General features: G+C 36.5%; 1 protein-coding gene across 2 annotated transcripts in view; it reads left to right on the top strand.

Moving 5' to 3' along the window:
- The window catches only part of LOC140146266 (uncharacterized), a 28,584-nt gene extending 4,733 nt beyond the window's left edge, over positions 1-23,851 (top strand). For both annotated transcript variants that reach the window (XM_072168060.1, XM_072168052.1), the window contains 6 exons: positions 8,737-8,817; positions 9,809-9,942; positions 14,947-15,025; positions 18,676-18,707; positions 20,960-20,994; positions 22,835-23,851. In XM_072168060.1, the coding sequence (XP_072024161.1) occupies positions 8,737-8,817; positions 9,809-9,942; positions 14,947-15,025; positions 18,676-18,707; positions 20,960-20,994; positions 22,835-23,025 (552 nt within the window). In that variant the 3' untranslated portion in view covers positions 23,026-23,851. The remainder of the gene's footprint in view (positions 1-8,736; positions 8,818-9,808; positions 9,943-14,946; positions 15,026-18,675; positions 18,708-20,959; positions 20,995-22,834) is intronic.
- Positions 23,852-26,329: the final 2,478 nt, after the last annotated feature.

Below are 26,329 nucleotides of genomic sequence, written 5' to 3'. Positions count from 1 at the left end.
CACAACACAAATACACTGTTTGATTACGCTAACAAAATCTAAGTCTTTAATTGAAAACAAAGTATGCTTGGTACATATAACAACAATATTGCAATACAATAAAATCACACAATCACAGTTTTATTCTATCAGTACTTAACCAGCGGTCTTCTTGTTGGTGATCCTAGAATTCTTGCAATGTTAATGTTCTGGACGACTGATATAATATATCCTTATTCACTTGTCCTGCAAAAATCAGCGAAGTCCAGTGTACACTTGCGCTTATAAATATCCTGCGTATGAAATCCTCACACTAAAATGATGCTGTTTGCTCCTATTACTTGTCTTCTCCACAATATATCTCCTTGCGCTGCTTTCTCCAATAATGGTGTTTCTTTCACCAATCACTCTTTTCCAGGGAACAGGTTTCTGTAACACAGCTCCGCTGTTTTTTGACAGATGCGTGGCCTTCACAAACCCAGCAAACTCCAGCAATTCGACAGAAGAACTTTAATCCTTTGATGAGGAAGAGCACATTTGTTTGCTCGCTATCTCCTTCGTTGCTGTATTAAAATAGCTCAATTATTGGCTACATAAACTGGTTAAAATGTACTTCTTTTTTTTAGCACGAAGACCATCACACACATGTGGAGTTTCTCAATCTCCCATGGCATTCTGTAAAGTCCAAACAAAAGCCTCAAGCTTTTATATCAGTACTCATGCAAAAACCCATCATCTATTAATAAACCATTACTTCAATCACATTTTCACCACATTGCTGCAATCTTGGGATTTCCCAAGATTAATTATACACATTCACCTTTCACATTACATCACTTCCTGGGGGGTTTTCCTGATGGTGCAATAATGAACTGGGGATTTCCAAGTTCCAAACATAGATCTGACTTTGTTTACAATCATTTTGGGGGAATTCCAAAATGACTTTCCACACCATTATCTTGCACGTACAAGGGGGTTTCCTATCTCATGAAATACTTTCAGCTTGTAAACAAAGTTAAATAATTAAATTAAATTACTCGGGGCACATCACACCCTCCCCCTTAAAAGAAGAAAGTTCGAATGTAATGAAAACTTTCTTTAATGTTTTCATCTTTTAAATCAACTTCAACATTTATTAACTTTGAGTATTTTTACTCATCATACACAGTGACTACTTGTCACACACAACTTCCCTTTTAAAGGAATTTTTTGTTTATCAGTTTTTATGCAATTCTGGACAGAGCATCAGCCATCACATTGTCTTTTCCCTTAATATGTTTGATGTCCAGATTGTACTCTTGCAAGGTCAAACTCCACCTCACCAGTCGTTGATTTTTGTTCATCCTGTTGATGAAGGTGAGGGGATTGTGATCTGTGAAAACAAGCACATGGGTATACTGTGGTACCCAAATACACATCAAAATGTAGCAATGCTAATAGCAATGCTAGACACTCCTTCTCAATTGTGGAGTAATTTCTCTGGTGCTTGTTGAATTTCCTTGAAAAGTAACATATAGGTGGTCAATTTGATCTTCACCCTCTTGCATCACAACACCTCCACAGCCTATGTCACTGGCATCAACATTCAACTTGAACTGCTTCTGAAAATCAGGTGCAGTAAGTACTGGTGAACTCATGAGTATTGATTTGACTTTGTGAAAAGCATTTTCACACTGTTCTGACCAAATGAATTTTGCATCTTTCTTCAACAAATCAGTCAAAGGACTAGCTATATCTGAAAAGTTTGGACAAAACTTTCTATAATAGCCAACCATTCCTAGAAATCTCATGAGTGCCTTCTTGTTTACAGGTGTGGGGTATTGTTCAATTGCTTCAACTTTGGCTTTGATAGGTTTCACCTGACCTTGACCTACAACATATCCCAAGTATGTGACTGTGGCATGGCAAAACTCACTTTTTACCAGATTGACTGTCAATTGTACTTCTGACAGCTTCTTAAAACAATTGATGGAGTTGTTCCATGTGTTGTTCCCAAGTTTGACTGTAAACAATCAAATCATCTACATACGCTTCACATCCCTCTATGTCTGCCACAATTTGGTTCACCATTCTCTGAAATGTTGCTGGTGCGTTTTTCAAACCGAATGGCATAACTTTGTACTGGTAAAGACCAAATGGTGTACAAAAAGCAGAAATCTCTTTGGCACGGTCTGTGAGTGGAACCTGCCAGTACCCTTTCAAAAGATCAAATTTGCTAACAAATTTTGCATTCCCAATTTTGTCTATGCAATCATCAATTCTTGGAATTGGGTACGAGTCTGTCTTTGAATGAACATTTGCAGCTCTCATGTTCTGCGACCAATCGGTATGAACCATCAGGCTTGGGAACAAGTATACACGGTGAACTCCATTCACTACTACTTGGTTCTATGATATCATTGTTTAGCATATAGTTGATCTCATTTTTGAGATGTTCCATTTTCAATGGATTGACTCTATAAGGATGCTGCTTGATTGGTTTTGTATCACCAACATCTACATCATGAAATGCAGCATTTGTTCTACTTGGCGTATCAGGAAATATATTGTCAAATGTGTGAATCAAATTGCAATTTGACTTTGTTGATCTTGAGAAAGATGACCTAACTTTGAGTCCAAATTAGTGAGCACATCAGAATTGTTCAATTTTACATTATACTCTTTGTGCTCCAGCTCTTTGTCCTGGTCAAATGTGACATCAGAATTGTCATCTTTACTCTTGTCTACATTGGCGATTTTGTCTACATCGGCATGTTTGTCTACATTATCAGCATGTTTTACTGTACACACAGGTTTTGGAATGCCACTGTCACTTCTTTCAACATACTCTTTGAGCATATTTATGTGGCATAACTGCCTGCTCTTGCGTCTACCAGGAGTCTTGATAATATAATCTACTTCACCCAGTGCTGTACGGTGCAAAAACTGATTGAGGAGCCATTGCCTCATTTCAAATATATAGTTTTAGTTTTGGTTTTGGTTTTGGTCACGTGGTTTCCTATTGTCCTGCCAAACCTCTTGAATCATAAGATATCGAACTCATTGTTTCTACCTTTTGTTTAAAACCGAACATTTGTGTCAGTCAGTTTCGGTTTTGGTTTCAGTTTCTTATAAGTGGTGTGGATCGTAAAATTATTTGATTTGAAGTTACCTACTCTAAGTATACAAAAGAAATGTTTAAATTTCGCAGTGCAATATTCACGAGCAGAGAAGTCGAACAAAGCAGTCTACATTTGAAAGCATTGATTTAGTTTGAAAGCATTGACTTGAGACTACGAATTAGCCTAAGCTGATTTCTCTGTGAAAATATATAGACCATCGAAATATTTCCACAGACATTACAATAGCCACTTGACAGATTATGACTTCATTGATATAATCACTATTATGCACAACTCTATTTATGTGCATGTCGCATGACGGAAGATCAATATCATAGAAAGCTGGTTTAAACTAACTTTTATTCAATTTATTTATTGGAGAATAGAGAGAGAGAGAGAGAGAGATAGAAGAGATCGCCAGGGAAAGAGGGTATGTGTGTGTGTGTGAGGGGGAGGGGGTAAGGGTAAGGGAGAAAGAGAAACAGAGGGAGAGAGCATTGGAAGTGGGAAGGAAGGAGGGGAGAGGGGGCTCAAGAGTGGAGTGGAATAATAGGGAAGAGTCGATATCGAGTGTGGGGAGGGGGAGGGAGGAGGTTATATATAGGTGGCGGAGGAACATAGGTAAGAGGTATGGGTTGTGCTTTCCGGGAATAATCTAATTCATAATCAAATCATCTACATCATCATGCATCGTTTATATTTCAGACAAATAAACAAAACACCCCCCCACCCCTCAATATATGCACATGATTTCTACATGTAGGCCTAGGTCTCGTATATATCCATCCTGTATGTCTCAACGATGTCTATGCATAACTTATCAAACGAATCTCGGAACTCGGGTGTAATTTTATGGTGTCATGGAAGTGTGCCACCTACGGCAAAAGTCGCCAGCGTTGATAGATATCGATAATGAAAATGTTAGCACAATAGGCTATTATATACGTATGGTTATAGGCCATTATACTTTTGATTATATATACCCTCTTGTGTCCTCCCAGCACAATAGTGTTATGATTGCATACCAGTTCATCTCCACATTTTAATCCCTTGATTTTTGGTTTCTGAACAATAGAGAAACCAAAACTATATATTTGAAATGAGGGAGTGGCTCCTAACTTTATAAATTTAGGCGCCCAAATTTTGCTCCCAGGTAAAAAATCTGAGGTGCCAACGTAAACTGAACAGCCACGTGTGTTGAATGTTCATAGCTGCTGTACTCTGATCTACATATTCCCATTGAACGCTACATACTTCCTACGCAGCATGTACAGTGTAGGCCTATATGTTTTCCAGGAAGTCCCCATTGAGACATGATTATGCATATTCATAGCATACATTCGTACTCTTGAATGCTACATTACATACATGTTTTGTTTTTGGCGATTAAAAGCTTCAGCAGTTGGTAGCCATTGGCGCCAGGGATTGAATATTTAGTCGCCATCAGCAAAAATCTAGTCGCCAATGCGCCTAAAATGGTCGCACCGTACAGCATTGACTTCACCCACTTTTGACTCTACTTCACATGGACCATGATATCTGGCTTGTAATGGGTGTCCTGGAATTGGAAACAGTACTAGAACTTTGTCACCTGGTTTGAACACTCTCTCTTTGGCATGTTTATCATTCCATTGTTTTATTTTGGCCTGACCCTGTTTCAAGATTTCTTTGGCGATATCAGTTACTCTGTTAAGCCTATGTTTAAAATTGGAGACATAATCCAACAAATTGATATCTGATTTCTCATTGAGCCACTTTTCTTTCAACAATTTTAAGGGCCTGCGCACTGTGTGTCCAAACACTAACGCACTAATCCCAAAGTTTCCTGAACAGCTTCCCTAGCAGCAAACAACAACAAGTGTACTCCCTCATCCCAGTCCCTCTGAAATTCCAAACAGTATGTCCTGATCATGTTTTTCAAAGTTTGGTGGAACCTTTCGAGTGCACCTTGTGATTCTGGATGGTAAGCACTTGAGGTATACTGTTCTATACCTAATTGATACATGACCTGCTGAAATACTTCAGAAGTAAAGTTTGATCCTTGGTCTGACTGTATGGACTTGGGGAGCCCCACAAATGTGAAGAACTTGGTTATTAAAGCTTTCACTATAGTCACTGCTTTAATATTTCTCAAGGGTATGGCTTCAGGAAAGCGTGTTGACGCGCATATAATTGTCAGAAGGTATTGATTACCTGACTTAGTCTTTGGTAGGGGGCCTACACAATCAATAATAACCCTACTAAATGGTTCATCAAAGGCTGGAATTGGCTTAATGGAGCAGGAGGTATTTTCTGATTTGGCTTCCCTACTATTTGGCATATGTGACATGTTTTGCAATATTCAGAAACATCTTTTCTGAGTGTGGGCCACCAGAAATGTCTCAGAATTCTTTCATGAGTTTTCTTAACACCCAAATGCCCTGCCATTGGACTGTCATGTGCTATGTTAATTACTTCAGTGTGGTATACTTTTGGTACCACAATTTGGTGGACTACCTTCCACTCTTCATCGGCAGGTACATCAGGGGGGCACCATTTTCTCATTAGCACACCATCTTGTTTGTAAAAACAGACAGAATTTTGTTCTGCTTCTTCTAGGGTCAATGCCCTTTGATTGATCTCTTTGAGTTCTGGGTCATTTTGTTGCTCCAGAATCAGCTTGTCATGACTTAATGGGTCTTTCAATGTATCCCCAATTTGTTCATGCTCAGAGGCTGTGTCATTTTTAGGGGTATTTTTATCCCCAGGAGAAGGAAGTTTATCTTCTTTCTCATTCAACTGTGACACAAATGTGTCTTCCAAATTGTAGCCTAAGTCATCAATTTGGTTGTCCTCAATTGTTTCTAATGAGGCCTTCTTACTCATTGCCCGTGTCACTGCACAGTGCACATGCAGGAAATATCTCCCTTTCCTCACTATTATCATCCTGCAAACAGGGCTTATCTGTGACTATTGGGTCAGGAAAAACCTTCCCCCTGCCAAATCATTTCCTAGCAACATGGACACTCCCTTGACTGGTAATTCCTGTCTAACTTCTATGGTTACAGGACCAGAAACCAAGTCAGATGTCAAGTTAACTTTGTGGAGAGGTACATTAAGTATTTCCATCCCAATACCCTGGATCAAAGCATCACCAGCTGAACTATCCTCATTAAAGGGCAAAGTTCCTTCCAGAATCATAGACTGTGCACAACACGTATCTCGCACAATCTTAATGGGCTTTGGACTACCATTCTCACCAAGTGATACTACTCCCTCAAATGGTTCAAATTCTTCACACACCTTGTCTGTCTCACCTCCCTTTTATGGGAATTCTTGTTTCTTGATTTGACTGACTTTTTTCTTTGACTCAAGTGACACTGCACATCCCACAGTATTACTAGTAGATGGCTGCTGTTTGTGTGCGTCTTGTCTGCCTTTTAAGAAATAACACTGGGTCATTGTATGCCCTGGTCTCTTACTACAGTGAGTACAAGTTACTTTGGATTTAAATTCAGTCCCAAATTTTGATTTGTTACCTGAACTCCCTGGGGTCCCTCTACCACCAGCACTATGCTGTGAATTAGACTGAGATCTCCCTTCTTGTGTACCACCCTAATTTGTTCTAGGTTGATTATGGCTGAACCTGTTTGAATAACTTCTGTTATGACCAAATCTACTCGCATTCAATTTGTGAGTTAAGCCATAGTCGTCCGCCATTGTCGCCGCCTCGTTTAGCGTCTTAATTTTGCTAGCGCTTTCATCCAAATGGGTTTTAATGTCAACATGGACACATTTCTTGAACTCTTCTATAAGAACCAATTGCTTAAGTTGGCCAAAATCATCTTTGACTTCTTTTGACCCAAGCCACCTGTCAAACATTTGTTCTTTTACTCTAGCAAATTCTACATGGGTTTGATCTGCTTGCTTTCTTGAATCTCTGAACTTTTGTCTGTATGCTTCAGGCACCAGTTCATAGGCCTTGAGAACTGCCTGTTTGACTTCTTCTTTATAATTATTACACTTCTCTATTGGTAGAGCTGAGTAAGTTTCCCTGGCCTTCCCCACAAAACTACTTTGTAACAGTAGGGTCCAATGCTCTGGAGGCCATTTCAAATTTGTAGCTACCTTTTCAAAATGTTGAAAATACTCGTCAACTTCTTTTTCTTTGAATTTAGGCACAAGCTTTACATACTTTGTAACATCAAACCCTGACTTTGAGGAGAAACTTGATGAGTATTTGTCACCTAGCTTTGCCAACTTCTCTTGTTCAAACTTGTACTTTTCCTCAATTTCTTTTTCTTTCAAATGTGCTTCTATTTGCAGCTTTGTTTGTTTTTCTTTTCTTCAAGTTCCAACTTTTGGTGTTCAAGCGCCATCTTGTCTTGGCGAGCTTTGTCTTCCATTGCTAGTTTTTGTTTTTCAATGTCTAGCCTTTCTTGTTTTTCTTTATTTTCATTCTCTAACTTGATCATTTCCAGTTTTTCTTTTTGGTCCATTTCTATTTCCATTTTCTTTTGGTCCATTTCCATTTTCTTAATTTCTAATTGAATTTCCAACTCTTTCAACTTAAATGCTGAGTCCCCACCAATTTCAGTTTCTACTTCAAGTTTCTCTTCCAAATAGGATTCATCAAAAATGTCCTCCCCGACCAAAACATCAATCAAGATTATTTGCTTTCTTGTAGCTTGTTTTACTTTCAAGTCATAATGTTTGGCAAATGCCAATAAATCAGGCTTCTTTAACTCATCAAACTTCTCCCAATTTATAGTTTCAAGAAACTCTTCTGCTTTGAACTCTGCCGTACTGTACTTTCACTTTCAAGACTCATTAAATGAATGTTAACTTTTTCACAGTGTATTTCCCGGACGAGCCCCCAATTTTTGTTACGAGTCGCACTTGACTCGAGGCCAAAATCACCTTTTACCCGAACTCACACGAATGCACAACACAAATACACTGTTTGATTACGCTAACAAAATCTAAGTCTTTAATTGAAAATAAAGTATGCTTGGTACATATAACAACAATATTGCAATACAATAAAATCACACAATCACAGTTTTATTCTATCAGTACTTAACCAGCGGTCTTCTTGTTGGTGATCCTAGAATTCTTGCAATGTTAATGTTCTGGACGACTGATGTAATATATCCTTATTCACTTGTCCTGCGAAAATCAGCGAAGTCCAGTGTACACTTGCGTTTATAAATATCCTTGCGTATGAAATCCTCACATGAAAATGATGCTGCTTGCTCCTATTACTTGTCTTCTCCACAATATATCTCCTTGCGCTGCTTTCTCCAATAATGGTGTTTCTTTCACCAATCACTCTTTTTCCAGGGAACAGGTTTCTTTAACACAGCTCCGCTGTTTTTGACAGATGCGTGGCCTTCACAAACCCAGCAAACTCCAGCAATTCGACAGAAGAACTTTAATCCTTTGATGAGGAAGAGCACATTTGTTTGCTCGCTATCTCCTTCGTTGCTGTATTAAAATAGCTCAATTATTGGCTACATAAACTGGTTAAAATGTACTTCTTTTTTGAAGCACGAAGACCATCACACACATGTGGAGTTTCTCAATCTCCCATGGCATTCTGTAAAGTCCAAACAAAAGCCTCAAGCTTTTATATCAGTACTCATGCAAAAACCCATCATTTGGATTTAACTTTCAGCTTGTGCTAGATTTTGCTGAAATTGACACTGGTCTGGTTGAGAACTATGTCTCAAATTGTACGTACTGCACTACATCAAAGGTATGTAATCTGGGTATTTTGCATAATCAACTTTGACCACAAGTGGAGTCAAATTTAATAACAGAAATGCTTTCCCCACCAAACTGGTGTTAGCTCTGGTTTAAAAGGTAAATTTAAACACACAACTAATAAAAAATTTAACTTACTCAAATTTCCGTCCGTCATCCGACGAGACTTTTTTAAGAGTGATTGACTTGAGCGGGATTTTGGTCATGTGACTTAGATATGACGTCAGAGTCACATGACAGGAAAGTGAATGTGGTTCCGGAATCTCGCTAGTTTTCGCTACATAAATTCCAAAGATCGAAAATTCTTTAAGGGTGTTAGCTCTTTTCAAGTTGACTGTTCCCATATGATCATTTTTGTAATAGAAAGTTGCATCTTTCCCCGATCCCCATTCTTTGACAATTATAACTAGTAATGTTACTATTAAGGCTGAAGATGTAACAGTTGGTCTAATTTTTTTTAAATGTTCGAAAAGAATGCAAAAGTAAATGATATGAGCTGTAGATCTCCATGTTTGATTAATTAATTTGTGGTCCATATGTTCTCTATTTCCTGGATTGTTACTGAATAATACAATACCGGTAATTCAAATAAGCCAACCATATGAGAAAGCATCGAGGGCACTAAGGGGCTGTGCAATAATTATGAGCCCTGGTGGGAGGGTAACATTGGGGGGGCAAGCAATTTTTAGCACACATTCATGGGGAGCCTTTTAAATAAAACGCTCTAAAAAGGCAGTAAGGAAAACAGTACGGAAACGCTTAAATAGGGGAATTTTCCAGCTCGCTGCACTCGCATCATATATATAGACTATTTAGGGTTTGCAAATTGGGATCCCAAAAATTTGGCATGTGCAAAGGGGGGGGGAGATTTTTTAGCAGGCTGAGTGAGGGGCAAGCGATTTTTGGCAGGCCGAGGGGGGGGGGGGCAAGACTTTCTATTTGTGTTGTGTTTATTTTGTTTTCATTTAATTTGATACTGGCAGGGGTCAGCAGATCTACAGAAAAAGCCAAAAAAAAGAAAAATTGAAGATGGACAGAACAAGAGTGAAGGACCGATGGAGAAATGTGAGGCATCAAAGGTTTTTCAATTTAGCGCCTCTCCTTCTTTAGAGAAAATGTAAGTCAAACAAGAACACATATGTGACTCGTTCTGACGAAACCAGCAACAAGTCGCATTTTTAACATTTCATGATCTGAATAAAAATGTAAGCACACATTGTCCTGTGCTTACATTTTTATTCAGATCATGAAATGTTAAAAATGCGACTTGTTGCTGGTTTCGTCAGAACGAGTCACATATGTGTTCTTATAAGCTTCAAAATAATACCAAAATTATATAAATAGCATCAATACTTTTCAAGATATGGATAATTTTGTAAATGAAACCTTGATATTTTTGCCAAACTGCTAATCTGAGTAATGGGCTAATTAGTTTCCTGGTTTACACAGGATTGAATAGGGATTATCATAGTTCAACTGTCAATTATTATTGATTAAACAAACCTCTTTTTAATAAGTACTTTCAAGGATTCAGTCCCATTAAAACTTTTTCCTGATTTTCAAGATTAGGTTGGGTTGGGTGAGAAAAGGAAACAAAATTGTTTGGAAAGGCTTAACAAAATTGTCTGGAAAGGTTTTTAAGCCTTTTCAGACAATTTTGTTAAAACATGTGAAAAAAGCTATGCTCAACAGCATGAGGGGTCCTCAATTTTCATCATGACATATAATTTACATGTTCACTCCAAGATAAGTTTGGATCAAATACTACACCTAAATATTTATATTTATTTATGATGCTCTCGTTTCCATAGGCAAGAGATATGTCCTTAAATAATAAATTTACTTAATTTCTGTCTAGAGCCAAATAGCATGATCTTAATGTTTAAAGTGAGTTTATTAGACTTTAACCATCTTGCTAGTACAGGTACATCATGTACAATTGTACATATGTACCACAGTCACAGTAGTACAGGTACATCATGTACATATTGTACATATGTACCACAGTCACAGTAGTACAGGTACATCATGTACATATTGTACCACAGTCACCGTAGTACAGGTACATCATGTACATATTGTACCACAGTCACAGTAGTACAGGTACATCATGTACAATTGTATGTACCACAGTCACAGTAGTACAGGTACATCATGTACATATTGTACCACAGTCACAGTAGTACAGGTACATCATGTACAATTGTACATATGTACCACAGTCACAGTAGTACAGGTACATCATGTACATATTGTACCACAGTCACCGTAGTACAGGTACATCATGTACAATTGTACCACAGTCACAGTAGTACAGGTACATCATGTACATATTGTACCACAGTCACAGTAGTACAGGTACATCATGTACAATTGTACCACAGTCACAGTAGTACAGGTACATCATGTACATATTGTACCACAGTCACAGTAGTACAGGTACATCATGTACATATTGTACCACAGTCACAGTAGTACAGGTACATCATGTACAATTGTATCACAGTCACAGTAGTACAGGTACATCATGTACATATTGTACCACAGTCACAGTAGTACAGGTACATCATGTACAATTGTACCACAGTCACAGTAGTACAGGTACATCATGTACATATTGTACCACAGTCACAGTAGTACAGGTACATCATGTACAATTGTACCACAGTCACAGTAGTACAGGTACATCATGTACAATTGTACATATGGGCAATTCCAAGCAAAAGTGGACATGACTCAAAAAAATAAAATTGCCTCTATGTATTTCTTTTAACTTTCATATTATTCCAAACAGATGTAATGTTCAAGTTCTAAACTTTTTTCTGCATTTTTCTAACATTTTGTTTAAAAAAAAAAAAAATTCTTCTGAGAGTGTATTTTTAGTGGAAAAATCCTGTTTAACTTAGATATTTTCTAAGTGGGCCTATTTTATTAAACAGGGGCACTTTTCTTTTTAATTTGATACATTTTATATCTATGAAATATGGTCTTCAAGAAATATCCATCACATTTTAAATAACCCCCGCTAATTTTTTCCTTTCATTGTGTTTTCATAACGCTAAATATGGTGTAGCACGAGTTACCGAGAGATGCATTTTTTAATATATTTACAAAATGTTGGCAATTTAATTGATGCCACTTATTATTTTCCTTCTACTAGTAGTACCTTGAATACAAATAAGAAATTGAAATACAAAACACTATCCACCACATAATAATGACCCCTTAAAAACTGTAGCACGAGTTACCAGTAGCACGAGTTACCGATGTAGCACGAGTTACCATAGCCCACTTTCCCCCTGTACCAGCAAAGGTAATGTAAAATACCACTTGGCAGCAATAGAAGTATCTCCCAACTGCATGAATATGCATTTATGTAACCATGGTAACAACTTTCTAGCAGTAGTGTAGCCAGTGGGGGGGGCAGTTGGGGCAGACTTCCCCCTGGCAAACTAGAATTACGCGGTTTGTAATTAAGGTGGCACTCACTCAAAAGTGTGTAAATAACAATGTTTTGTAAATACAAATGATATGCAATATGCAAATAAGTTCATTAATATTCATAAATATGCAAATAACATGACAAACATCAGGTCACAATATCCAATCACCAAACCAAGTTTGAAGTTGTTATTAATGCATTTAAGCTGCAGAGTGGATTAATGAAAATGTAGGCAAAATATGCAAATAAGCTCATTAATATTCATAAATATGCAAATAACATAACACAAAACTATACAGCACATCAAGCCATCATATCCTATCACCATACCTATCTATCTGGCATAGTATACCAAGTATGTAGTTGATCGATTATTGCGTTGAAGCTGCACAGTGGATTAATCAATTTGCTTCCGCCCGAGCAGCCAAACAAAGAAACAACCAGGAAAACACACATGTGTGGGGGCCAAAATTAAAGATAAAAATGCCCTTCTGACAGAAAAATGGAAGTAAAAATATGGAAGGCAAAGATAGAGAATTTAAGGTTCAAGGAGCCAGTTCCACCTGATCATGCGCCAAAATAGTGTAAATATACCAAATTTTTACCAAAATAAAGTCCCTTTTTTGAAGCTCGAAGACTTAAACTTGTACAGTCTCTAAAAAAAAATGCTCTAGTAAAATTATATCCCATTACTAATGATGCAACCAAAATTTTAGTTTCCCCCCCCCCAAAAAAAAAAATCTAGCCCAAGAAATATAGATACTGGAAATCCTGAGACTAGCTAACAGCCACAGTGATATTTCAAGTTGATACTGAGATTTGTATGATTGATACAAAATTTGTTCATGTTGTTGAGTATATGGGTCTCATTTTCCAGGTGAAGTGATTGAAATCGTGCAAACTGTATTCAGTAATGCACCAAGCAGGAAATCACAGGAAATGATCTCAACCAAAAGATGACCAAACATTCTATACCGGTACCTCGAAAAGCAATTTTTAAATTTAAAGAAACTTACAGAGCCGATCATTGTAAAGAACCACGAACATTACAAGTTTTGTGAACTAATTTAGGGTGAAATAACCTATCAATCTATCAATTGTTGACTGTTCAATTTAACTGTTGAAATTTAAGCCCTACAATGTATGAAATATCCAAACAGGATGGAGCAAGGGATTAAGTACATACATATGTAATGCTGGGATGTAATGTGTGTGGTACATTGTATGCTGATACATGCACTGTACAAATGTATTGGTGTTATTTGTACATAAATTGGGTTATTTTTGGGTTATCATGGATATATCAAAGTATACTTTGGTTATATGTACATAGGTTGGGTTATTTGATCATATACCAGTCATTGCGGAATTTTTATCAAGAAACTTTGACATTTAAACGAACATTAACCATTTTGTATATGGCGGACAAACTGTAGCACGAAGTTACCGTAGTACGAGTTACCATGTTTTTTGCCAGTCAATGTAAAACTATGAGGGACAAAACTTTTTAAGTTATACCAAGATAAACCTTAGCATAGTAGTTACTTATCATATAATCAATTAGGCTTTAATGTTTTTTGTTTTAGGACACAATCAAAATAAAAATGAGTGATTTTTTAGCATGTCCTCTGCTCGTAGCACGAGTTACCGTTTGTTCGCAGCTGTCCCATACATACAAAAGTTGATATATTCATTTAGCAATACTATGAGGATCTAGCCTTGAATGTTGGGTATTAAAATACAAAAAATACAGATTCCAATCAAATGATTTTAAAAAGCTGGAGCACAAAGTATGTAAAAGGACGCCATAAAGTGTAGCACGAGTTACCGTGGAATTGCCCATATGTACCACAGTCAAAGTAGTACAGGTACATCATGTAGTACATATGTACCACAGTCACAGTAGTACAGGCACATCATGTACATATGTACCACAGTCACAGTAGTACAGGTACATCATGTACAAATGTACCACAGTCACAGTATAGTACAGGTACATCATGTACATATTGTACATATGTACCACAGTCACAGTAGTACAGATACATCATGTACATATTGTACCACAGTCATAGTAGTACAGGTACATCATGTACATATTGTACCACAGTCACAGTAGTACAGGTACATCATGTACATATTGTACCACAGTCACAGTAGTACAGGTACATCATGTACATATTGTACCACAGTCCCAGTAGTACAGGTATGTATGTACCAATACATACAGTATATCATAATATATCATATACACAATGCAAAAGATTAAAATAATAAAATAGGTGACATAAAGAATCACATTATAGATGTTAAGATGTATATACATTTTGCTTATCAACTGAATATCCTAGTGAGAAAAATAGTGTTGTGTTGAATAGCTTAGACATTCTTGCATGTTTATACATAGGTCTAGTTAATAGTAGTAATATACCTATTGTATTGAATCTTTCTAAAATTGTGAAATGTATGGAAATCATCATTGATTGTTGGGACTCTGGCACAGCAACTTTATATACTGCAAATACGGGGTATACTAAGTGGTGGATTGAATTCTCATATAGCTTGCAGGCTATATAGCCATTTAAAAAATAATATCTGTCTCCAAAATGTTTCTATCAAGAAAAATGTGTTTCAGATATCTTAATATATTGTATATGAATTGATATTTGTTTATTCCAGAAGACAACTGCAGAAGAAATTTATAGAAGAGAGAGATTGGGATCAATTTCATGCACCAAGAAATGTCTTATTAGCAATGGTTAGTGTATCTCAGTGCATCCCAGCAAACGCTAAAATGTTTTAAAAATATTATAAACCCATTATAAACTCGTTTGGGTTTTGGTCAAAATGTTAGGTTTTATACAGGTCATGAAAACGTTTTTAAAATATTTTGTCAATCCTCACATACATTTTATCATAGAATGTTTAATGTTATTAAAATGTTTTATACCCTTTATTTTTTTTTTTTGTAAAATGTTTTGTGTTTGCTGGGATAAGCAAGTACTGTGAAAGTCACAAAAACAAATATTCCAAGTGTGCATTTTTATTGATTACTTTTCCAAAACTAGTCTCCATTTGATATACCAACAAATCCTCCCCCCCCACCCAACTAACACAAGCTTAATTTTGGATCTTATAGTCAAGATTCTAGATAGCTGAAGTAAGGGAGTGTTCAGAAATACTCTGGTGGGGGGGGGGCTGGAAAATATGTAGGGGGGTCAAAAGATTTTAGGAGTTCTGAATAGGGGGTTAAAAAAGTTTTGGGTGTATGAACAGGGGGGGTTAAAAAGTTTTTCGGCACGTAGGGGGGGGGGGGGGTAAAAAATTTTCTCGCGCTGTGGGCGCTAATGTTCCCATCTTAGGGTAAAATAGGGTAAAATTGCAAAATTTTGCGCTTCGCGATCACACGAACTGGCCCATCAATTTAATAGCAAAACACACCATTTCGGCAGTAGTGTAGACAGGGGGCGGAAGGGCCCCTTACAAAAAATGAAAGAGAAAAGTGCCCCTCTGACAAAAAATGAAAGAGAAAATCTGGAGGGTAAAGAAAAGGAGCAAGGAGACCCTTTTCCATATAAATTCAACCCAATCATGGGCCAAAATAGTGTAAAATACAAAATGTTTGCACGATGTGTGCGCACATTGTCACAATAAAGGCATTTTCATCCCATCGTGGGCGAAAAACACAATTTTTGCACGCGTTTTGTCCCAATAAAGCCTTTTTTGAAGCTCAAATACATGGCAGTCTCTCTAAAAAACAAAACCGGTATATGTATTTGCAACTGCAATTTATTTATCCCGTCTGTGCCCCCGAAATTTTATTCACCCCCGACCAAGAAAACTGGCTACGCCCCTGTATTTTGGGCTAAAATAGTCTTGTTTTTGCGCGCTTCCAATGTTGACGCCTGTATGTGTGTTTCTGACCAAATTAAGCTCATATGTGGGTCGATAACCCATATGCATATGTGGCCATTTTAGCCCCCAAAGTACAAATTTTTGCGCACTTCGCACGTATGTAATCCACTTTTACATCAAATTTCATTTGTTTAGCTTCCAAATGGCAAAAATTTTAGCGTGCTACTTTAAAACATTTCCACAATTCCACATATTTTATATCAATGACATGCGTACAATTTCATTTGCACTTGAATACAAATTTTAGTATCATTAGTGTCATTTGAATGGTAGTAGAATTGAATTAGTAGAATGGTACATTATGATGGGGGGGGGTCAAAATAGTTTTGAACCTAGAGGGGGGGGGGGTCAAAAAGTTTTAGGTCCATTAAGAGGGGGTCCAAAAGTTTTGGGTTCGCGAAGAGGGGGGGTTAAAAAAATTTCGACATGAAAAAAAATATTTTCCAGCCCCCCCCACCAAAGTATTTATGAACACTCCCTAAGCAAGCATAGCAAACAAGACAATTTTGCATACCGTATTTAGTCAAATAAATGCCCCCAGGGCGTTACATTTTCCCAAGGGGGGGGGGCGTTTATTCAAGGTCAATTTTAGAACGATAATTCCTGTTAAAATCATTAGGTAAACTAAAAACACACGCTAAAATGACGAACTATGAACTAGAAACACTGACTTCTGGTTCACTTCCGGGTTTTGGCAATATCGTGTTTCACCACCCGATGACGTCATCAATAAATTTGACCCCCTAGCTTACTGAAAAAAAGTAATAACATAAAATCACCTTGAATGACCTCGAATGAATGTCAGAAATAAAATTCCTCTTAAAAAGGACAAGTAGCGACCAAGATGATTCATTAGTCTCTATAATACTAATCGTGTTTTACCACCCGTCGCCTATACTCGCTGTATAAAACCTCTGTACAAAGGTATAGGGACGGGTGGCCAACACGATTAGTATATAAGCATGATGCTATCCAAGACACTTTATACTAATCGTGTTTGGCCACCCGTCCCTATACCTTTGTACAGAGGTTTTACACAGCGAGTATAGGCGACGGGTGGTGAAACACGATTAGTATATAGTGTCTTGGAAAGTATCAAGCTTCATACTAACCAAATTGTTTTATTTTTTAACGGATTAAAGTCAAAATATATCTATTTTGATACTTAAACTAGATTAAAGCTGCATTGTGTAATATTTAGATTTATTCCATTGCATATAATTGTCTTGGATAGTATCAAGATTAATACAAATTATTTTTGATCAGATTTAAAACGGATTAAAGTCAGAAATTTATTTTAAAATTTTATTTAAATGATTTTTATATTTTCAAAATAGGTATGTGACATTCTGTCATATTTAGGTTTATTCTGTTATCGAAAATAGACACGTTTTAAACATTGTAAGTATTTAAAATGATTTATTTCAAGCATTATAGGTCTATAATGCCTAACTAAAACATGGGTGATTAAAAATCTGCGAAAATGTGTAGAATTTTCTCCACCCGTAGATCACTCGTTCCTTCTTGCTTAACCTTCTTCCCAAAAAACTACCGAGCCCCTCTTTTGCTGGTATAAATATCACCCCAAAAGAAATCCCCTTTTCTCACCCTCCGGGCGGTTGCTAATTAAATTCGTTGATATCCAAGACACTATATACTAATCGTGTTTTACCACCCGTCGCCTATACTCGCTGTACAAAACCTCTGTACAAAGGTATAGGGACGGGTGGCCAAACACGATTAGTATATAAGCATGATGCTTGTTCCTTTCCCCATTTTGGTTGGCCAACAATTTCTTATTCAGTTTCATATAAGACTCCCATTTATTCCAAATCAGTTGGTTTCATAAGATGAGACTTCCAGTATTCAGTTCCAAGACAACTCTTTTCTTTTTTTTTTTTTTTTGATGGTTCTAAACACTGACATCTATACATAGATAGTGGGCAGCGACTGAAAAAGTGAAACCACTTGGCCGCCTTATTGGTGAGGGCAAAAAAAATTCACCTCACTGATGAGTAAAAAAACAATCTCCCACACAACTCTTTATAAAGTTGTACATTAAAATTGAAATTGAAAAAAAAAAAATTCGCTTCCGAAGGCGGCCTAAAAAAAAAGAAGTTTAAATCATCCTCCAAAAGACATGCAAATGCATGGAGTACAAAAGAATCAATACCACGAACAGGTAAGTGGTATTGTTCTCTCTGACCTTCTACCATATTGGTGAGGGCAAAAAGCCATAGTGGTTTCAATCGGCAACTATCCTATTACGTGCAAGCCCGCTATCCATGTATAGAGGTCAGTGGTTTCAAATCAGTTATGTGGAAAATATTCTTTTTTATTATAAAATATTCATTTCAAATAAAGATATGGCCTTTTGACCATGCAACCACAGCAAGATTTTAGGAGAAACTCTGATTTGACTAGGAAAACTGTTGCCCCAGTCAAAACCACCATAGTTAATTAGCAACATTTTTTTTTTCTTTTCTTTTGTAGGTGGGAGAAGTAGGGGAAGTGGCTGAACTATTGTGAGTATAATTCATTTATATGCATTGATATTGTATGCTTGCACCATTGCTACAGGGAGCCTGAGCACAATAGTTATAAATTCCCCTATACTTTGTGTACAAAATGGGCTATATTCAAATGGCTCTACTAATTACCTTATGAAGCGACTCAATTTTTCAAAGTAATATTTTCCTGAAAGACAAAGAAATAAACAAGTAAACATACAAAAAAGAAATTTATTGGTGACCATTGAATTTTCAAACTACTGGACTGCGAAGACCTGAGACGAATTATAGGTATATTCGTCTCAGGTAAGACAATCAACTTTGTTCATCCCATTTTCAGAAAAGTGCCACTAGTCATTTTACCTAGAAACCGCGGCTTGAGAAATACATCTGAATAAAAACACAAGTCTTTCTAAATCTTGGCAGATGCTTGGATTCAAACCTACATTTAATACCTGGCACAAAGTTTTCACAAAATCTGCCCAATTTCTTTGATTTTTAATATTGATTTATATGCAATCTTTTCTGAAATATCATATTGTGATGTCTTAAATGAGGCATGTACAATGTACCTGAAATCTGCATGGGGCCCTGTGCATGCTGTGTGACTTCCAGTGTGGCTAAGTTAGCTGCTATTTATTACAAAACCAAATAAATAGAAAAATAACAAAGGTCTAGCAGAATTGGTATACAAATATTGAATCTTTATGAGTTCAATGGTAAGAATATTTCCATGAGGTGAAATATGTGACCCCTCGGCACAACTGAGCCCGGATGTCGCCAGTGCCACTATTGAGATATGCTCCATCGAACTTAACAATAAACAATAGGAAACAAAGGATTTATTGACTGTTTTATTGATTTTTCACTACTTAAATGTCAAGTACTATAGACATGATATACATCATTTTAAAGCTAATTTCAAGCAGAATATTTTGGTTGAATATCTCAAAAATGATGATTGGCGACTTCAGGGCTCAGTTGTGCCGAGGGGTCACATATGGACTGTTCCATTCAACAAGGCTTTGCTGAGTTGAATGGAACAGTTCATATTGCACCGAATGAAACATTCAATATTTGTTTTATATAACTCATATATAAGTTCCCTTCCTTCCACTTAATTTTATAAATCACCAGGAAAACAAAATAAATTAAAAAATATTTAAATGTATATTTATTTTAGAAGCAACACCCGCACCTATAATTGGCGAGTCGATGTGGAAACCTCACGCTATATGCTTATATGTCTGTCAGCATTGCTATGGTTGCTCCGTGTCAGTGCAATGGAAAAATGACTATTGCACTTTGCGCGAGTGCAATAGTCTGGCTGCTAAAAATAGCAGAAATAATCAATAGTAATTGGCCAATCAAATGACAAGAAACTTTGTATGAGTTATATAACTTTTTTGCACAATACAACTTTTTTGCATTTTTATTTAGTTCTCTATCTTAATGTTGATAAAGGGTTATGAGATAAGTGCCCGTCCCATTGGGTTTCTTAAGCAGTAGCACCCTCATAAATGCCAATACAATTTTTCGCCATTTAAAAAAACCCTTATGAGGCCTATATGATCCTGCATGTAGATCCTCAAACACATCAAAATATGTGGAAAATACCAAAAAATGTAACTAATACTCCATCGGAGTGTACCCACTTGTGGCATACAGGGGATATGACGCTCAAATGGGTAGTTGTTTGGAAAGTAATCTTTATAGACATGGGTGTTAATGTTGAAGACCATTTCCACGCTACATGCAAAATCATAATTCACATTGTTCCCTATTTTTGTTAAATTACCCTTACGCACTTTTCCAGTACTCTGCTACACTCCCTATCTCAGGGAATGTAGATAAATGATGGCATTTGTAATTCTTGGATTAATTACATGCATTCAAATATATCATTACCCGACCCGAGTAATTTAATTTGATCATATAACTTTGCTTACAATTTAAAGCTACTTCAAGAGAAATGGGAACTAATGCCCTGCAGGGCAAGATTTTTTCCACCCCGATCCTGGCATTCCCTGAATAAGACCGACCCGACCTGTCCAGAAAAATTTTGAACAAATTTGCCAGATTCGGACGTTGAATGATATCATTGAATGTTTTGTTTTGGCATGAATACAGCATAATAAGTTCTCTGATGATTTCCTCAATTGATTTTAAATCAACTTGTTGGTAAAATTTTTAAAGGTTACAGTACAATTTTTTTCTCTTGCTGTCTTTTTCTCATGCTGTCTTTCTAATTTTGTCTATGTTTTCAGTCAGTGGCGAGGTGAAACGAAGATTGGATTGCCAGGTAACCATTTCTTTCTTTTATATAGTTTTCTGTCTTTTGTTTCCTTTCGGGGGGCAGGGGGGAGTGACCCCCACAGAAATTTTTCAAATTTTGTGCAAAATTGCCGCAAAAAGTAGAAATTGACGTGATTTTTGGGGTTTTGCCTCAAAAGTGGGAGGGGAGGGGGGGGCAAGAAAATATTTGGGGGAAATGCCCCCTTGCCCCCAGAAGCGCAGCCACTGGGCATGCCCATTTTGATCAAGTGAGTGGTATATAACTATGTATCAATGGCTTGTGTGCTTTCAAGAAGCCAAACACACCTTAGAGGTGTGTGAGATGAGAATAAAAGGTATACCACTTGCATTTGACTTATCACTTACTGATAGTCAACTTAAGGATACCACAAGAAACATAAAAAATGTATAAACTTGATTTCTAAAATCAAGTTTTCTCAGCAATAAAATATCCCAGAGAAAGGTTGGTGCGTTGGATATAGCTTTACATTATTTTTGTACGTTTATGCATATTGTAAGAATCTGTTTCAATACTTCGTTTACATCCTTTTTACACACCATGTTGACAAGATCAAAAACATGTTCATGTTTTTTTTTTTCTTCAAATGAGTGCTCCATATAAAACCATGCCAAGTGATTGCTTTCTATTTTCTTGGGGCGGGCATTGGGTGAGAATATGACTTTTTTTTTTTAATAGGGTCTTTTGTGTGAGAGCCTAAAGAAGCCTCGAAAATTGAATTTCTAGTTTTAAATGGCTTCAAATGGCTTTGTTATTTCAAAAGAATTAACAAAATCAGTGATAGATGAGGCTCGTTGCTGTTCAGATGTCTTGATTGTGGAACGTTAATTGTGACATCTAACTACCTACATTATTTCTCAACTTTCTGTCAATTGCTATCCCATTTCATTTTCACTCCAAATTGAAGCAAATATTGCAAACAAGGTTTTTCGCAGGGGGATGAGCTTGGTTATCATAACAGCATGTAATGACACGATTGCATATAGTCACTTTGAGATCAATATGTTTCGCAAGCTCTTCTGTGGCATAATCGGATAGTGTGCTAGACTCTGACTGGACTATGTAATATTTTGAGCTGTAAAACTTGAGTGCGGGTTCGAGTCCCAGTGGTAAAATTCCATTTTCTTTTTTTCTTTCATTATTTATTTCTGTTTTGTTTCTTGTTCATTTCTTTCTTTCTGACTGCAGTGATTGATTGTTTTTACCCATTTTCTTCATTATATAATTCAGAAATGTGTAGGCCTACTAGTCTCAGGTGCCATTGGTTCAATTTGTCTATATGCCCTTTGACATATAAAATAATTTTAAATACAAATTGAAAAGGGAAATACAATTTGGAAAGGGAACATATGTGACCAGGGGTCCATTTCAATCAACTTTACGAAGCTTTGTTAGTCTCAAAATCATTCGTAACTTATGAGTTGTAAGTTTTATTTCACCTAACTTAGGTAAGTTTTATTTCACTAAACTTACTTACGAATGGTACTCTTAGTAAGTAATAGGATTTATCGCAGGGACCCTGTAAAGTTACGTCAAGTATTGGGTATTTGTAACTTTACAAATGGTTACTTGAGTTACGAAGTGTTAAAAGTTTAGTGAAACGGACCCCAGGCAAGAGGGTTGAGTAGACCGGCGCAAACCTGTGCAGGTATAATCACTCACAATAAACAGGAACCACAAAATAGATTACAAATATTTTCATAATATAATAAAACATGTATCTAGTAATTCATCTAGTTCCATTATTGTTCGTTTTTATTTTGTTGTATTGTTTAATTACATTATACCAACAGTATGTTATGATTGTACTTGCAATGTTATTTTACAGATTGGAGTGAAGAAGATAAGAAACATCTAGGCCAAGAACTTAGTGATGTGTTGCTGTATCTTGTGGATTTAGCAGAAAGGTGTTATATAGATTTACCCAAAGAAGCTATTTCAAAAATGTCTCATAATGCTGTCAAATATCCTGTGAATAAAGTCAAAGGATCTAGCAAGAAGTACACTGAGTATGAGTAAAACCTGCCCTACAGATAACATGTTTCTGCACGTACCAGCATTGAACAAATGTGCATCAAGGTCAGCTATAGCCAAAATATTCAATTCTCGATCATGAGAGCCAACTTGGGTACGCACAGTTATTTGCGCCAAGCGTACTACGCAAATACCGGCGCTTACGGCGCAAACACAGCTTTTGAGAATTGACCAATCACACGGTCGTTGCTAGGCAAGGTCAATGTTCGGTCATACAGGTCGCACGATCGTGCTATTCTATGAAAAGTATGCTGACGCAGAAGGTACATCCTCTCATGATCGAGAAATTGGTATTTTGGCTATAGCCACAGGTTTGGGTTGTGTGGAAAAAGTGTGAATTCTTTTCCAAAATCATGCATGCCATGATTATATTACCAAAAATGTGAAATCTTAACAATTATGTCTAGGCACTGATGTACTTGACTTTTGTCTGCCCAGAAATCAGTATTTGCATAACAATTGCCTTTTCACTGCATGAAAGTGATTTCAAAATGACCAATTCCCTGTACAATTAAAAAATGGCTCCTGCCATCCACTTGCTGTAAAAAGCATGATACTTTATTCAATATATGAATTAACTTATAGTTACATGCACATAATAAAAAAGACTGAATATTCGATCCAATCTTCACTTTCAAATTGAAATTGCATGTTGCTGAATATTGTTCATGTTGTTAGGCTTCTTCTTCTGCACAGCTATGGACACGGCATCTTACATGATACCTCATCATTTGTTGAGTGTCATAATTCCATCAAGTTGGGACACAGTGTGTTAATGGACTAGATCATTAAAAGTATCAATACATTTGAATCCATTGTTTAATATAGCATTCATCTAAGGGTGTGCAAGTGTTTATGAACGTTTGAAATTATGTAAGCCTTATAATTTAACAAAAATATGATCAAAAATGTCTCATGTTGACATGACATTGACACCTTGTCAATGTTACGTCTGCATTTCTCTTTTTTACATTTTTCCAACACTTAAATAAATAAATATGCAAATTAATAATGGGTACTAAATTACAATACACACAGTGCAACTAGAAACACCTTTATAATGGTAGTCAGTGCCCAAATTACAGCAGATATAGAAAATTTTTTATGCAGACGTAACATTGATACCACGACCACACTCACAATTTTAATTTCTGCTGTTTCTGCTGTTTTATCTTTTCTGTTTCGGGAGCTCTATTGTTCAGAAACACAAACGCAAGGGATTAAGTGGGATGGTGTGTAAGTTGACTTCATTGTTACGTTTGGGGCATCATGCTTCTCATTTCAAGAGGTAATAATAGGTGCTGTCAATCACACTTATGTCTGTCAATAAAGGTTGAATAAGTCAATTATATGCAACACTGGCGCCTGAAGTGGGCAATCTAACCCTCGTTTCATCTTTTCTGTTTCGGGAGCTCTATTGTTCAGAAACGAAAACGCAAGGGATTTATGTGAATTGATCTGCTCCTTGAATTCATTGAAGTACCAATCAGCTGATTTCAATAGGTAGATACCTGCATGCCTGTCTGGATAAGACAAGAATGGAACACCCACAGTGTGTGGATGACCGGTGTTTTTAGTGGTCTAGCGCCCCTTTCGCTCGCTTTAATATCCTCTAATACCGATAGGCCTTTGATGTTGGTAAACTGATTCACATGTAATGTGACAAAATGCCAATCCGAATGAAAAGGTTGAATTTTCTGTAAAAACTTTGAAATATAGGCCCAATTGTCAGATTAACAATTGATTGTCATACCATGTCATATTTATTCAACATCATCATCGTCATTGTCATCAACATCAGTACCATCACTATCATCATCATCATCTCCTCTCCTCTCCTCTCCTCCTCTCCCTCCTCTCCTCTCCTCTCCTCTCCTCTCCTCTCCTCTCCGCTCCTCTCCTCTCCTCCACCAGATCATCTCCGCGTCTCATCTTCCCCACTCTCTCAAATAATATACATTTAAAATAGATTTGAGTCTGGCAATTTTGCCTGAAGCAATTATCAGATTACCAATTCCAATGAAAGAAATCCTATTAGTTTCACTTCAACGCACTTCCCTGGTGTTGCATATTACCAAGTTTTAAGGTGTATTTGGGACGAAAATAATTCCCCATTTAATCGCTACATAAGCATAATATGACCGATTTTTGCGCGATTGCACGTCGAACAAGTATACGTAATTCTTGGCAACACTGATTACTATTGATTAATTTATATTAATCATGTTAATGTATATTTCGACGCTGGGTTATTTTCAGGAGATACTCCCGCTTAGGCTGGAGTACCTGGTCGAATCCAACCAAAAGTGTCCACGGGCCAAAAATAAAAGTCCGAAATAAAAATGTCTCCACAATTTTTCCTTTTGCCCATTGATTGATGACATATTGGCCTTATAGGAACCAAAAGTGCCATTACTAATCTTGAAAAATAAATCCAGGACGTGTGATAGTAAATGTGATATCAAAACCAAATGTTACCTACGAATACCACTAGGATGCTTTCACTATCGCAATACTAATCAACCTAAAACAAATGGAATATTCCTTTTAACACTTTTTTCGTGTAAAGTAGACCACAGGGTGTGAGGAAAATGCTAGCTCAACCAGAAAATATGTGTATATTTTTATAACGCGATCAATATGATCTTAGTCAATTTATGCTAGTTTATTTTTGAAAATGAAGTTTAGGTCAGTTTCTGTATTTTATTTATCAAATTAGTATGAATCAATTTACACATTGTATTAGAACGAGTAGGATATATGTTTTCAAGAATATTAGGAATTATACGCATACACCTAACGCTTTATACAATGAAAAGGTGAAGAAACCCGGGTATTCGTAGGTAACATGAGCGATTTAACAATATCTATATTGAGTTTAGAGGTTTAAATTTTGCTATTATGGTAATGTATTAATACAATGGTAGTTTTTAGATCTCTTTCAGATGGTACGTCCAAATGAATAAATGCTATTACCTTAGATCAAAAACATTTTGATGCTTTTGACCACTTCATTTTGATATACAAGTAGTTAATCAGCAATTTTACATAATAAATAATTGTTGAATGAATCCGTATATGGGTCCTGGGGTACCGCTTAAAGTTTTTGACAATTAATTTCCATTGGTAGAGACACTTCATTGCACATGTCATGTATTATGCTGTATTCGTAAGTAACATTTCAGTATTTGTAGGTAAGAATTAGACTTTTGGTGGATATCGCAATCAAAACTTCATTTTATAAAGCACTTTGAATGTATTATTTTCTTTATGTGCGTTTATTGATACT

The sequence above is a fragment of the Amphiura filiformis genome, chromosome 1, assembly GCF_039555335.1.
Source record: "Amphiura filiformis chromosome 1, Afil_fr2py, whole genome shotgun sequence".
NCBI lineage: Eukaryota > Metazoa > Echinodermata > Ophiuroidea > Amphilepidida > Amphiuridae > Amphiura > Amphiura filiformis.
The sequence above is the reverse complement of the archived record's forward strand: the minus strand, read 5'-3'. Positions and strand labels throughout refer to the sequence as shown.